This window comes from Sinohyriopsis cumingii, chromosome 12 (genome assembly GCF_028554795.1).
Source record: "Sinohyriopsis cumingii isolate HCF-2022 chromosome 12, ASM2855479v2, whole genome shotgun sequence".
NCBI classification, from domain to species: Eukaryota; Metazoa; Mollusca; class Bivalvia; order Unionida; family Unionidae; genus Sinohyriopsis; species Sinohyriopsis cumingii.
Genome location: NC_142972.1, coordinates 114,762,631 through 114,778,661, shown reverse-complemented (window position 1 = coordinate 114,778,661; position 16,031 = coordinate 114,762,631). Strand labels below are relative to the sequence as shown.

The window sequence follows — 16,031 nt, the reverse complement described above, 5'->3', positions numbered from 1 at the left end:
AAGCATGGAAGGTTGGGATTTACATGTGTGACTAAAGAATTTAATAAATTAAGAAAGTATGGAAGGTTGGGATTTACATGTGTGACTCAAGAATTAAATTAAGAAAGCATGGGAAGTTAGGAATTTACATGTGTGTCTAAAAAATTGAATAAATTAGAAAGCATGGAAAGTTAGGATTTACATGTGTGAATAAAGAATTTAATAAATGTGTGAATAAAGAATTTAATAGGAAAGCATGGAAAGTATGGAAAGTTAGGATTTACATGTGTGACTCGGGAATTGAATAAATTAGGAAAGTTAAGATTTACATGTGTGAATTAGGAATGGAGTAAATTAGAAAAGCATGGTTAGGATTTACATGTGTGAAAAAGGAATGGAATATATTAGGAAAGCATGGAAGGTTAGAATTTACATGTGTGAATAAGGAATGGAATATATTAGGAAAGCATGGAAGGTTAGGATTTACATGTGTGAATAAGGAATGGAATAAATTAGGAAAGCATGGAAAGTTAGAATTTACATGTGTGAATAAGGAATGGAATAAATTAGAAAAGCATGGAAAGTTAGAATTTACATGTGTTAATAAGGAATGGAATATATTAGGAAAGCATGGAAAGTTAGAATTTACATGTGTGAATAAGGAATGGAATATATTAGGAAAGCATGGAAAGTTAGAATTTACATGTGTTAATAAGGAATGGAATATATTAGGAAAGCAAGGAAGGTTAGGATTTACATGTGTGAATAAGGAATGGAATAAATTAGAAAAGCATGGAAGGTTGGGATTTACATGTATGAATAAGGAATGGAATAAATTAGAAAAGTATGGAAGGTTAGGATTTACATGTGTGAATAAGGAATGGAATATATTAGGAAAGCATGGAAGGTTAGAATTTACATGTGTGAATAAGGAATGGAATATATTAGGAAAGCATGGAAGGTTAGAATTTACATGTGTGAATAAGGAATGGAATATATTAGGAAAGCATGGAAGGTTAGAATTTACATGTGTGCATTTATGTGAAACGGATATAGAGCAGATCTGTAACAAAGGCCATTACACGTTAAAGTCAACACTGAACATTTTATATTATGACAATTGCATTCTGAATGGGAATCAGTTATCTCAGTTTCGGAACAGAATGTCTTAAAGGACAAGTAAATAAGTAATATATACTATAGTACAAGTCACGTGGGTCATGGATGTGTATTTACTCATTTTAAATTAAATATAAATTGTTCTTTTAAAATTCAACACTACGGTAATTTCTTTAACCGAAGTCCATTCAATCCTGGTTTTTTAATGATCTGCACTTTAACTGTCATCAAGAAACTTCCAGACATAAATTATCGATCTCTATGGTCTTTTACAATGGTGGTCATGTACTTAACTTGGGTCAAAATAAGAGTGCATCGAGTGGAATCATCACAATTCAGGGTGGTATGAATTTGTTTATCAATATGCGTAGCTTTCATTTTGACATCACAGCGTACAACATTCCATCCAGATTGTACTGGATCATACCTTTAGGTTCATTTCGTCAAAAATGTCTATGTATTTTAACACTGATTTTGCCATATGCACCTCTTGGGGCATCTAAATAATTACCTTCCATAGGAATGTGGATGTATACAAATCCAAATGAACTGAATACTTGCCATTTAAATGTATGTAGATTAATATTCTAAAAAATGACACACATTACTGAAATAGTTGGTGTTGAATGCCTACACAACCCATGTGACTTGTACTATAGTGTGTTAATTTTTTCAAATGTCTGGTTTAAAGAAGATAAAAACATGGATGTGCATGGACTTTATTTTCTCTATATTTGATCTTGAATAAAATATCCATGTAAACTTTATTTCCCATGCATATTGTATTGAAAATAAACTCCATGTAAACTTTATATCCCATGTGTAATATCTAGAATATAAACTCCACGTAAATGTTATTTCCCATGTATAAAATCTAGAATATAAAATCCACTCAAACTTTATTTCCCATGCATAAAATCTAGAATATAAAATCCACTCAAACTTTATTTCCCATGTGTAATATTTAGATACAAAATCATTTTAAAATTGATTTTCTCCACATTTTGTTGAAAATATTTTGATTTTTCAAATTCCAATATTCCAGATTCAGTTCTGGCACAAGATTAACATGACTTTTTCTTTGGCCTACTATTTTGCATGTCATGTCTTTCACATTTGTTAAAAAAAATTATTTGGAAAATATTATGTGCCAATTTTGGATAACAATTATTCCTGATCCACTTGGACTTTTTCCAGTGCTTGTGCAAGGTCTTTAATGAGATCATCAGGATCCTCTAGACCTATGCTGAAAGTATAGAAGTATAAATGAGGATATCAAGTAATGTGGTTTGTACAGAAATATAAATGAGGATATCAGGTAATGTGGTATGCATAGAAATATAAATGAGGATATCAAGTTATGTGGTATGTATAGAAATATAAATGAGGATATCAAGTAATGTATGTCTAGAATTATAAATGGGGATATCAAGTAAAGTGGTATGTATAGAAATATAAATGAGGATATCAGGTAATGTGGTATGCATATAAATATAAATGAGGATATCAAGTAATGTGGTGTGTATAGAAATATAAATGAGGATATCAAGTAATGTGGTATGTATAGAAATATAAATGAGGATATTGGGTAATGTGGCATGAATAGAAATATCAATGAGGATATCAGGTAATGTGGTATATCTGTAAGGTAGGATAATATCACTGTGACTACAGTTAGGAACGTGATTATAGGCTGCATCTGTACAAGCCACTTTCTAAACATGCTGAAACCAAATCACAGCAATTAAAGGTAAAAATCAATATATTGAACCCAGTTTTCAGATAATGTCGGTTTGGACCCCTTGCAAAACAAGGTTTTCACATAATGTCAGTTTGGACCCCTTACAAAACAAAGTTCTCACATATCAGTCTGGACATCTTACAAAACAAGGTTTTCACAGATTTTGATAGTTGAGCAGAAGAAGAAAATGACCAGTTTTCAATAGTTGAGCAGGAGAAGAAAATGGCCGATTTTCAACCATTGACCAGAAGAAGAAAATGGCCAATTCTAAATAGTTTAGTTCCTGAGACCAACCATCACATGAACAGAAATTAATTATTTTCTTGAATCCCACAGAATAAGAGCATAGACAAACCAAAAATAAACATGTAAGTAAATTGTAAGTTGATATAAACATGGAAGCAATACTTATACTTTTACTGTCTGTTGTAAGGGAAGAGTGTTTGCTATTGGTTTTACTCAATGCCTAGTGCAAAGAAAGAGTACTTGCTATTTGGTTTTGCTCAATGTCTGTTGTAAGAGAAGAGCACTTACTACTGGTTTTACTCAATGTCTGTTTTAAGGGGAGAGTACTTCCTATTGGTTTTACTCAATGTGGTACTTGCTTTTGGTTTTGCTCAATGTCTGTTGTAAAGAGAGAGTATTTCCTAATGATTTTACTCCATGTCTTTTGCAAGGGAAGAGTACTTCATAGTGATTTTACTCAATATCTTTGGTACTTGCTATTGGTTTTGCTCAATGTCTGTTGTAAGGAGAGAGAGCACTTCCTATAGGTTTTACTCACTGTCTGTTGTTACGGAAGAGTACTTGCTAGTAGTTTTACTCATTGTCCATTGTAAGGAAAGAGTAGTTGCTAGTGGTTTTACCAGTGTCCATTGTAAGGAAAGAGTAGTTTCTAATGGTTTTACTCAAACCTTTCCTATTAATATGGGAAAGTAAAATCAGCTGATTACTAATACTTTACATTTATGTTACTGGATACTCACTGAGCAGGTATCATCCCATACTCTATCACTTGATAATAATCATACCTTCTCATGTGTACCTTGTCATATGTTAAACCAAAAATTAGTTTGTTTTTTAATGATAATGTCATATTCAATGGAGTAGGTATATATCATTTTCTGTGTCCATCCTTTCTGTCCTGACACATCCCACCTTGTTTATCTACCCATTACAAATTTATTTTTTCTGTGGAAGAACATTTTAAGGACTTAAATTACTGAAACTAAATCTGCTAAAGGAATTTCTTTAAAAGACATTGGAAAATTCAGTTTTGAAAATTTTCTAAATTTTCTAACTAAATGTGATTGATCTATGACTCTGCTTCTATTAAAAACTTTCCCAAGCCTATTGAAGTTTTTTTTCTTCAACTCCTCAATATTGGTTGGTCATAATGACACAGATTTAGTTTTCATCATGTCTGATACATTTTGTCATTTTACTTTCATTGTTGTTTTGATCCAGTAAGTCATAACATGACCAAGAAATTATTGACTATTTGTCCCTGAGAACATAAATTGATAATATTTTTGTCTGTCTTACAATCTTTCAAAGAGATATGTAATTCTGTCTTGATGTGTCTATTTACCTGATTCTAACCAAGCCATCAGTTATATGGCCTTTCTTCCTCTCCTCATCTGACATTATCATAGGTCCATGGGTCATTGTGGCTGGGTGCTCTATCAGGCTCTCTACACCTCCCAGGGACACAGCTAGCTGAATCAGTCTCACATTCTGGGAATGCAGATATCATTAATACATTGGAATTGAAAATTCTAAATATTACAGTTGAAAAATAGAGCCATTCCAAGGTACGAAATTTGGGCTATATGTAATGATAATAATATTGATAAACTACTGGTATATGTAATGATTGTATTTAAGTTGGTTACAATAAACTATTTATAATACAAACAAGCCATGACGTGCTTAAGTCAGTGTATAGTGGCAGGCATAAGTCAGTGTATAGTTGCGGCATAAGTCGGTGCATAGTGGCAGACTTAAATCAGTGTATAGTGGCAGGCATAAGTCAGTGTATAATGGCATACATAAGCCAGTGTATAGTGGAATACACAAGTCAATGCATAGTGGCATGCACATGTCAGTATATAGTGACATACATACATCAGTGTATAGTGGCATACACAAGTCAGTGTTTAGTGGCATACGCAAGTCAGTGTATAGTGACACACAAGTCAGTGTACAGTGGCATATAAAAGTCAGTGTATAGTGACATACACAAATCAGTCTAAAGTGGCATACACAAGTTAGTCTAAAGTGGCATACACAAGTTAGTGTATAGTGGCATACACAAGTCAGTGTTTAGTGGCATACACAAGTCAGTGTATAGTGACACACAAGTCAGTGTACAGTGGCATATAAAAGTCAGTGTATAGTGGCATACACAAGTCAGTCTAAAGTGGCATACACAAGTCAGTCTAAAGTGGCATACACAAGTTAGTGTATAGTGGCATACACAAGTCAGTGTTAGTGGCATACACAAGTCAGTGTATAGTGACATACATACATCAGTGTATAGTGGCATATAAAAGTCAGTGTATAGTGACATACGCAAGTCAGTCTAAAGTGGCATACACAAGTTAGTGTATAGTGGCATGCATAATTTTCCTACAAAATGACTTTTTAGCTAGGATGACTATAAAGTCAAATGAATTTGTAGTTAGAAAGCCTACTGTTGCAAGGTCTTTTATGTTAATACAAACAATGTCGATACTCTTTTATGTTGATACAAACAATGTTGATCCTCTTTTATGTTGATACAAACAATGCCAATCTTTTATGTTGATACAAACAATACTGATTCTCTTTTATGTTGATACAAACAATACTGATTCTCTTTTATATTGATACAATGTTGATCATCTTTTATCTGATACAATTATGCTGATCCTCTTTTTGCACTGATACAGAGAATGCTGATCCTATTTTCTGCTGATACAAACAATGCTGATCTTCTTTTACGTTGATACAAACAATGCCAATCCTCTTTTGTGCTGATACAAACAATGCTGATACAAAGAATGCTGATCCTCTGTTATGTTGATACAAAGAATGCTGATCTTCTTTTATGTTGATACAAACAGTGTTGATTTTCTATGTTGATACAAACAGTGTTGATTCTCTTATATGTTGATACAAACAATGCCAATCCTCAGTTAGGTTGATACAAACAATGCCAATCTTCTTTTATGTTGATACAAACAATGTTGATTGTCTTTTATGTTGAAACAAACCAATGCTGATCCTCTTTTATGTTGATACAAACAATGATGATTTTCTTTTATGTGGTTACAAACAATGCTGATCCTCTTTTATGTTGATACAATCAATGCCAATCTTCTTTTATGTTGATACAAACAATGCTAATCCTCTTTTATGCTGATATAAACAATGCTGATCCTCTTTTATGCTGATACAAATAATGCCAGTCATCTTTTATGATGATACAAACAATCCCAATCCCTTTTATGTTGATACAAACAATGCCAATCTTCTTTTATGTTGATACAAACAATGCTGATCCTCTTTTATGCTGATACAAACAATGCTGATCCTCTTTTATGCTGATACAAATAATGCCAGTCATCTTTTATAATGATACAAACAATCCCAATCCCTTTTATGTTAATACAAACAATGCCAATCCTATCTTCTGTTAATATAAACAATGACAATCCTCTTTTATGTTGATACAAACAATGCTGATCCTCTTTTATGCTAATATAAACAATGCTGATCCTCTTTTATGCTGATACAAACAATGCTGATCCTCTTTTATGCTGATACAAATAATGCCAGCCATCTTTGATGATGATACAAACAATCCCAATCCCTTTTATGTTGATACAAACAATGCCAATCTTCTCTTATGTTGATACAAACAATGCTGATCCTCTTTTATGCTGATACAAACAATGCTGATCCTCTTTTATGCTAATACAAATAATGCCAGTCATCTTTTATGATGATACAAACAATCCCAATCCCTTTTATGTTAATACAAACAATGCCAATCCTATCTTCTGTTAATATAAACAATGACAATCCTCTTTTATGTTGATACAAACAATGCTGATCCTCTTTTATATTCATACAAACAATGTTGATCCTCTTTTATGTTGATACAAACAATGCCAATCCTCTTATGTTGATACAAACAATGCCAATCCTGTTTTATTTTGATACAAACAATGCTGATCCTCTTTTATGTTGATACAAACAATGCTGATCCTCTTTTATGTTGACACAAACAATGCTGATCCTCTTTTATGTTGATACAAACAATGCTGATCCTCTTTTATGTTGACACAAACAATGCTGCTCCTCTTTTATGTTGATATAAACAATGCCAATCCTCTTTTATGTTGACACAAACAATGCCAATCCTCTTTTATGTTGATACAAACAATGCCAATCCTCTTTTATGTTGATACAAACAATGCCAATCCTCTTTTATGTTGACACAAACAATGCTGATCCTCTTTTATGTTGATACAAACAATGCCAATCCTCTTTTATGTTGATACAAACAATGCCAATCCTCTTTTATGTTGATATAAACAATGTCTATCTCCTTTCAAACAAAGAAATTATAATCCTTCTCAAAAACTGCTTCACACAATTGGCCATCATTTATCAGAGACCATCTTGACATCAAGAGCATTCAAATTTCTGTACAAATTATGCTGTTAGTTATCTAAACTTTAGAAAACTTTTGATGGCATAAAACATTTTCAACAAATTTTGCACTAAGATTTTTCTTATGAAGATCTTTTAAATTTATACAAAATGTGTTCACAATTGTTTAAGATTTGTGACTTTAACCAATGTGCTAAATGTTATTTGCTGGAAGACCAAGTATTTTCAATGTAAAATGTGACTTAAGTTTTGTTTATGACTGAAACATTCTCTCACTATCACATTCGCACTATATTTTTCATATATATGTATTTAGTATAGCGTTCTCTGTGTTATGTATATTTGATTTACTTGTATCTGATTTAATATATATTCTTTTAATTTAATTGTTTGTCAGTTTTAAAAATTTTATTTTTCATTACATGATATTGTAATGTAAATTTATTCCCTAGAGATGATACTTTTTTCAGAAAATAGTTTGACCTTGACTGTTAGTTTATAAACACCGGGTGTTGATCTAAATCCTGACCTTGTTTCAGAATTAGTAGCAACCTTCAAAAACAAGTTCTATTTTATTTTAAAACGATTGGTTGTTTTCAAGGACATGATGGGACTTTGTCTTTAAGATGTAAACAATTTTTTTAATTTTTATTTAAAATGATTGGTTTTTGTCAGGATCACACTGGGTAAACGTGATCTGTAACAAGTACTTGCTTCTATACCCTTCGAGAAGATGATCATGTGACCCCTTGTTTATGTTTTAGAAAGACCATATAACCCATGTTTTAATCTCAGTAGAAGCTGGGCTGTTAAACTGTTAGTTGTATGTTGTGCTGTTTGGAGTTATTTCAGAGTACATGGTTTGGAGTTATTTCAAATTACTTGGATTCAAAAGGATTAATTCTGTTATTTTTCTGGAAAATACATGTGCTCATGTAATATTGTGGAACAAGAACAGTTTTTTTTTAAACTTTATTCAGCTATCAGAAACTGGAGTGATAATTCCTGTTTCTACAAGGAAATGTAGACTTCAACACTATGGATGCAGCATACATCATCGTCTTCCATCTTGGATTCTTCATTGGGATTCGAACGTGAAACAAGTAGAATATTTTGTTATTAGGACTACTAAAATTTTATTCTTGAACTATTCTTGGATTATTTTTGGATTTGATTCTGTAAAACCTTAAGTTCATATTTTTTCATTTTTACAGAATTTTTCTAAGGAAATAAATTATTGTATTTTATCAAAGCCTATTGTTTTCACTCTTTCTTGTGTTACTGTTTATTCAAGTCTAAACAAATGACATAAGATCTGTTTTGATTTCATCTCATTTTATTTATTATAGTGTTCTCTGTTTTGATTTCATCTCTTTGTATTTATTATAGTGTTCTCTGTTTTGATTGCATCTCCTTGTATTTAGTACATGCATAGTGTTCTCTTTTTTTTATTTTCCCTATTTTTCATGCACTTCGATGAAATCTGAAGATACTACCATCTTTACAAAATTGTTTTAAAATATAGTTCATAATGTTATCTACATCTATACACCCATCCATCCATACATACATACACATAATAGCCAATTCATGATCTAAAATCTGCAAGTGTATTAGATAACAAATTGTATGTTTAAAAAGGTAATCTTAAAATTAAGTGATATCAATATAGTTAATTCTGTCACTGTTTCTGTCCCTGTATGTTTGTCCATATCTCATATATTTTCCCCTGTCTCACATATTCATTTTCTTTCTTGTTGTTTAGTCTCCTGTAAGGATATTGATGTTGTGTCCTGTTCAATATTTTCACACATGTACAGTTATTATCATATATTCCATTGGCATATCCCACAAGTGTTTTCCTCTTTCAATTTCGTTTATTAGATATTAAAAGGATTTTCAAAAAGGAACAATACTAAAGTTTATAACATTCTTTAGTAGAGTTACACAGATTGTATAAGTTTACAGAAATTATTTAATGAGACTTAAGTACTGCTTAATTCAAGCCTCTGGGACAGGATGAGGGGTGTATGTGCCAGGGTTTCCAGACCCCCCAGAGTAAACAAAATGTACACACACACAAGCATACAGTCACTTGTCACCTGAAATTTGATCATCGTTTTATTCTTGCACACATTTATTGTTATTTATAATGCAGACTTTGAGTAAACAGACCCATAGACTTTTCCTCTGGTGCCCTTTTGAGGAAAGTCATGACCTTTTGAAATTTTCAAACCAAATCCCTGCCACAACACTTGACCTGATCTGACCCAGACATCAGTAACACTTCAACGAGTAAGTTTTTACTGGGTTCAATATTGAGGTCTAGCAGATTAAAGGATATGGAATATCAAAGTCATACACACCTCAACCAACGCCTTTCCTCCCTCAATCCCACCCTTGACCTCCACTGAGATCATCCCACTAAAACTTCTCATCTGCTTCTTGGCGATCTCGTGCTGAGGATGAGATTTCAGACCTGGATACATCACCTTCTTTATCTGAAATAGTAAAATGTCAAGTAGTTTGCACAGTTCATGCAAAAATGATAATTACCTTATATATGTTTCAACTACAACCACTCATTCTTTGATTCAGACTCTGTCCAGTTGTGTCAGTTATTTCAATCTAATCTAGCTTTCATGGGTAAATTAACTTCATAGAACTAATGAGCCTTATTTAAATAGCTAAGTGAATCAAACTTCCAGGGTTGTTGATAGAACATAATGCCAATGATTATGAGATAATGGTCAGTGTAAAAGTCGTTTACTTATGTCATAAAGACAACAGTTAATTAAACCATCTGAGAAATTAATCCTTACATGAAACACATAAACATTGTATTATTACATCGCAGTGGCACACATATTTTGCATAAAAATCCTTACTTTTGTCCACAGTTATGGAAGATAATCCACGTTTAAAGAAAATCAATAAGGAAATCTAAGTATCACAAAGGATTCAGGTACTTATCATTTTCGTAGTATTTGTTATTCAACCAAAATTTATGCACTTTCAAATAATTTGTCCATGTTTCTGCAAATATGATGAAAATTGTACAATGTGAAAGTATGTTGATAAATAGTCTGGCTGTAACACACATACATAAATATGAGAAAGGTACCCAGACTGTAACACATACATAAATGTTAGAAAGGTACCCAGGCTGTAACACACATACATGAATATTAGAAAGGTACCTTAGTAGTCAGGCTGTAACACACATACATGTTAGAAAGGTACCCAGGCTGTAACACACAAAAATGAATATTAGAAAGGTACCCAAGTTGTAATACACAGACGTAATGTTAGAAAATTACCTCAGTAGTCAGGCTGCAACACACAAACACATGAATGTTAGAAAGGTACCCAGGCTGTAACACACATAAATGAATGATAGAAAGGTACATTATTGGTCAAGCTGTAACACACACAAATGCATGTTAGAAAGGTACCTTACTAGTCAGGCAGTAACATATAAGCATACTTGTCATAAAGGTGCCCAGGCTGTAACACACATACACGAATATTTGAAAGGTAACCAGACTGTAACGTAGATACATAAACGTTATAAGTGTACCTTAGTAGTCAGGCTGTAACACACATACATGAATGTTAGAAAGGTACACAGGCTGTAACACATAAATGAATGCTAGAAAGGTACCTTATTAATCAGGATTTAACACACATACATATATGTTAAAATGGTACCCTGGCTGCAAAATGTTAGAAAGGTACCCAGGCTGTAACACACATACATGAATGTTAGAAATATACCTTAGGGTGTTGCTCCAGGAATGCAGCCACCTTCATGGCGTTGGATGAGTGTCTCTCCATCCTAACATGTAGGGTCTTGATGCCTCGCAATAAAAGGCTTGCATCATGTGGTGACTGCAATATGAAAATAACATTTAAAAAAAGGTCAGATGACAAAAGTGTGCATGTGGAACAATGCATCACTTTAGGGTGTAGATTATGTAATGCCAAGTAATTAGAAAGACAAAATTATTGTTTTGCCTCACATAAATTTTTTTAGAAAAATTGTATAATTACTGTTGAAAATGGTTGCTAAATCAAAAAATTCTAGCCATAATTTGATATTCTTGAGACTGTTTTGCTAATCCTCATACTTCATTCATATTTCTAATTAATGTTGGATGATAAAATATATATGGTATTAGTGTGTCCTGCCATTACTTGTTCCTCTTATATATTAAGTTAAAGTTTACCAGCTGCACACCAAGCGATGTTTGGTATCTCTTCATATGTTTCCATAGAGACACCGTGCTGAAGGTCAGAGATCCCGCCGTTAGGTCACTGTGACCGCCTAAATACTTTGTACTACAAATAAAAAGAATAAAACGCTTTGTCCTCAAGTTCTTTAATCAGATTATGGCACAGCCAACATAATCATTTTCAACATGGTATAACACATGTATTCAAGGATATGTGTAGGATAGGATATAAAAGAATCATAGGGGTATAATAGGTAACATAAATATATAAGGATATCAGATAAGATGGATAATACAAATATGTTAGGATAATATGAGCTGGATGGATAACATAAATGTTACAATAATAGGATGGATAACATAAATATATAAGGATAATGCAGGTAGGATGGATAACACAAATATGTTAGGATAATAGGGGCATGATGGACAACTCAATTATGTAAGGATAATACAGGAAGGACGGAGAACAGAAATATGTGAGCACAATAGGAGAAGGATGGATAACACAAAGAGGTTAGGATAATATGGGAAAGATGGATAACACAAGTATGTAAGGATAATATGGGAAGGGTAGATCAGTGTGGGGGTCGGCAACCTGTTTTACATAGCATGACACTTTTTTCTGGATTAATGACAAAATGAACGAGCGGGTGCCACCAGTAAGAGAGAGAGAGTAACACTTGTAAAATCAATGTTTTTGCTGATTTTCATGTGCCACACAAAACCTCTTGAAGTGACACCTTGTGGCATGCATGCCGTAGGTGGCCAACCCCTGGATCAGTGTACAAGATAGGTAACCTTATGTAAAAAATATTCGGACCATGTGTATCTTAGTCTCTTTATCCATCTTTGCGAGTCTCATTGGCAGTTTTCTAAGCATATTCACTTGAAGGGTTCAAAGTCAATTACTAAAAAAATATTTTCATGACATTCAAAAAATGTTCTTGTACCTTTAATGACAACATTATGTTCAGCAGAAATAAAAGATACAAGAAGCAAAATCCTGAGTATGTAGAAAGTGGTTAGATAATGGCAGAAATGGCAACATCATATTCTTTAGAGAAAATGTTTTATTACTAAGTCTATCTGAATACCAGAAAAGGTTACTTGATTTTTTGTTTAAAGTGGTGGTGGAGGTGGTGGTGATGGGTACAACACTATAACATACATTTGAACTGAAATTTGATACAGATATTGTTTTGTTAATCTTTGTCCGTTAGTGAACCTGGAATTACATTTAAATCTATGGTGTCTTTTTTATTGATTTTTTGCACTGCATTTACCAGACTTAGAAAGGCATTCAAGCACATAATGGATAGAATAAAATATGATAATGCTGATGAAGCCCTATTGGTGTTTCTAAGTTATGTTTGCTGATTTGAATATCGAAGTAAATCATGCACAACTAGTTTACATAACCAGTCATCATTCATCGAGAAATCTGTAGAAATTTTTTAAAAAATAATAAAAACACTCTGCTCTGACACCGGTCAAAAAGAAAAAAAAAAGAAAACATTGCAAATACATGAACAGCAGGTAAAACACATGTATATGTGGAATGAAATAATAGAAATCTCTCAAGCCAAAACAAAATAAAAAATGCATATATGGCCAAAGTCAAATTTTTTAGGCGACTATTGATTTAAAGGCAAACTGGAAAGAAAATCAAATTTCTAAGTGACTGCTGATTTAAAGAGAAACTGGAAAGAAATTCAAATTTCTAGGTGAGTATTTATTTAAACTTAACTGGAAAGAAAATCTTTCGTAAAATACAGTATCATTACCAGGTACTTAAGGTAAACTGGAATGAAAATCTATCATAAAATATAGTATCATTACCAGCTATTAAAGGAGATGTCAATGCCATATTTCATGGCTTGCTGCAGATATGGACTTGCAAACGTGCCATCCACCATAGTTAGGACATTGTCCCCTAGGGATTTTCCCAGCTTTCCAAACTCTTCCAGGTCTAAAATAGCCATGGTTGGATTACAGGGGGTCTCCCCATATAGCAACTGTGTGAAATAAATATATAGAATAACATAAATGGATACACCAAAGGATATGTGTTGAATCACACACACACACACACACACATACACACACACACACACAGCAGAAAGACAGATATACAAACAGACTGACCATATAAGAAGTAGCGGTGCAATGTATCCAGCAGTGGTCTCTCATTATAGCAATGGACCGCTCCGGTGGCCTAGTGGTTAGAGCATCCGCCGTTCGATCCCCGGCCGAGTCATACCAGAGACTTACAAAAATGGTACTAACAGCTGCCTTGCTTGGTGTTCAGCATTAAGAAGTTAGTGTTTGGACTGCAACAATTTCACTCATACCGACTTTTACAACTTACACTCAGTTGTTGCACATCACCGAATTTTACAAAAAATGACACTCAGTAGTTGAATAATCAAAAGCAGAAATAGTATATGTTAACCGATAAGTTAATAATTAATATGGCATCTTGGAGAAAAAGATGTAGTTTTGACAAGGAATGGAATGATTGGTAACAAGAGTGTACGATGGTGACGTGTTCAAAATGGAAGTTGTACGATAGAGACATGTATTCGAAATGGAAGTTGTACCATAGAGACATTTATTCTAAATGAAAGTTGTACGATAGAGACATGTATTCGAAATGGAAGTAGACAAAAAATTGCCACAATAAGTGGTACCTTATATGCAGTTAAAACCAAAATATATAAAAGCATAGATACACTCAAAATTAATTGAACACATAAATGGATGTAAATAATATTGCGTTATCATATTGAATCATAATATTAAATAAAGAAATTTATAAATTCAAAATTGTGTTTGAAAAAAGAAAAAACAAATGCCGGGATTCTTTATGCCTGATGATTTTCTCATTGCTCGGAGTAATTTAAGGATAACTATCATGGTATTGTTTTAATTGATATTGTTGATAACATTGTAATGATGATGGTATTATTTTAATGTTTAATTGATATTATTGATAACACTGTAATAACAAAAGTATTATTTTAATGTTTTAATTGATATTATTGATAACATTGTAATGATGACGGTATTATTTTAATTGATATTATTGATAACACTGTAATGATGATGGTATTGTTTTAATTGATATTACTGATAACATTGTAATGATGATGGTATTGTTTTAATGTTTTAACTGATATTACGACAACATTGTAATAATGACAGTATTATTTTAATTGATATTATTGATAACACTATAATGATGATGGTATTGTTTTAAATGATATTACTGATAACATTGTATTGATGATGGTATTGTTTTAATTGATATTACTGATAACATTGTATTGATGACGGTATTGTTTTAATTAATATTACTGATAACATTGTACTGATGACAGTATTGTTTTAATTGATATTACTGATAACATTGTAATGATGACAGTATTGTTTTAATGTTTTAAATGATATTGCTGATAACATTGTAATGATGGCAGTATTATTTTAATGATTTAAATGATATTATTGACAACACTGTAATCATGACGGTATTATTTTAATGTTTTAATTGATATTACTGATGACACTGTAATGATCACAGTATTGTTATAATTGATATTACTGATAACATTGTAATGATGACTGTATTGTTTTAATGTTTTAATTGATATTATCGATAACACTGTAATGATGACTGTATTGTTTTATTGTTTTAATTGATATTATTGATAACACTGTAATGATGATGGCATTGTTTTAATTGATATTATTGATAACACTATAATGATGACAGCATTGTTTTAATTGATATTACTGATAACACTGTAATGATGATGATATTATTTTAATGTTTTAATTGATATTATTGATAACACTGTAATGATGACTGTATTGTTTTAATGTTTGAAGTGATATTATTGATAACATTGTAATGATGACTATTGTTTTAATGTTTTAATTGATATTACTGATAACATTGTAGTGCTGACTTTGTATAGGATGTTGTCCATTTCTACTGAGAAAATAGCTAATTATAGTTTACAATGTTGCTGATTTGGATAGTATATTGTCTATTTATGCTGAGAAAATAGCTAATTATGGTTAACAATGTTGCTGACTTTGGATAAGATATTGTCCTTTTCAGCTGAGAAAATGGCAATTAATAGTCTACAATTAACTTATTGCTGAACATAACCTTTAACTACACATTCATGTTTTCATCATGTTACATCACTTATTTTCATTTCTCTATGCTCAATCTTTTAGTTGATCTCAAAAGAAGGATGAAGTTGAATTCATATATGTGTGTATTA

The 16,031-nt window shown here is 32.1% G+C and overlaps 1 protein-coding gene across 2 annotated transcripts in view; it reads right to left on the bottom strand.

Annotated features, from left to right (window-relative positions):
- Positions 1–1,803: 1,803 nt before the first annotated feature.
- Positions 1,804–16,031, bottom strand: part of LOC149787283 (uncharacterized) — a 77,693-nt gene continuing 63,465 nt past the window's right edge. For both annotated transcript variants that reach the window (XM_089977818.1, XM_089977822.1), the window contains 6 exons: positions 13,579–13,754; positions 11,731–11,842; positions 11,279–11,392; positions 9,868–10,002; positions 4,431–4,576; positions 1,804–2,344 (listed from right to left, as the gene is read on the bottom strand). In XM_089977818.1, the coding sequence (XP_089833944.1) occupies positions 2,266–2,344; positions 4,431–4,576; positions 9,868–10,002; positions 11,279–11,392; positions 11,731–11,842; positions 13,579–13,754 (762 nt within the window). In that variant the 3' untranslated portion in view covers positions 1,804–2,265. The remainder of the gene's footprint in view (positions 2,345–4,430; positions 4,577–9,867; positions 10,003–11,278; positions 11,393–11,730; positions 11,843–13,578; positions 13,755–16,031) is intronic.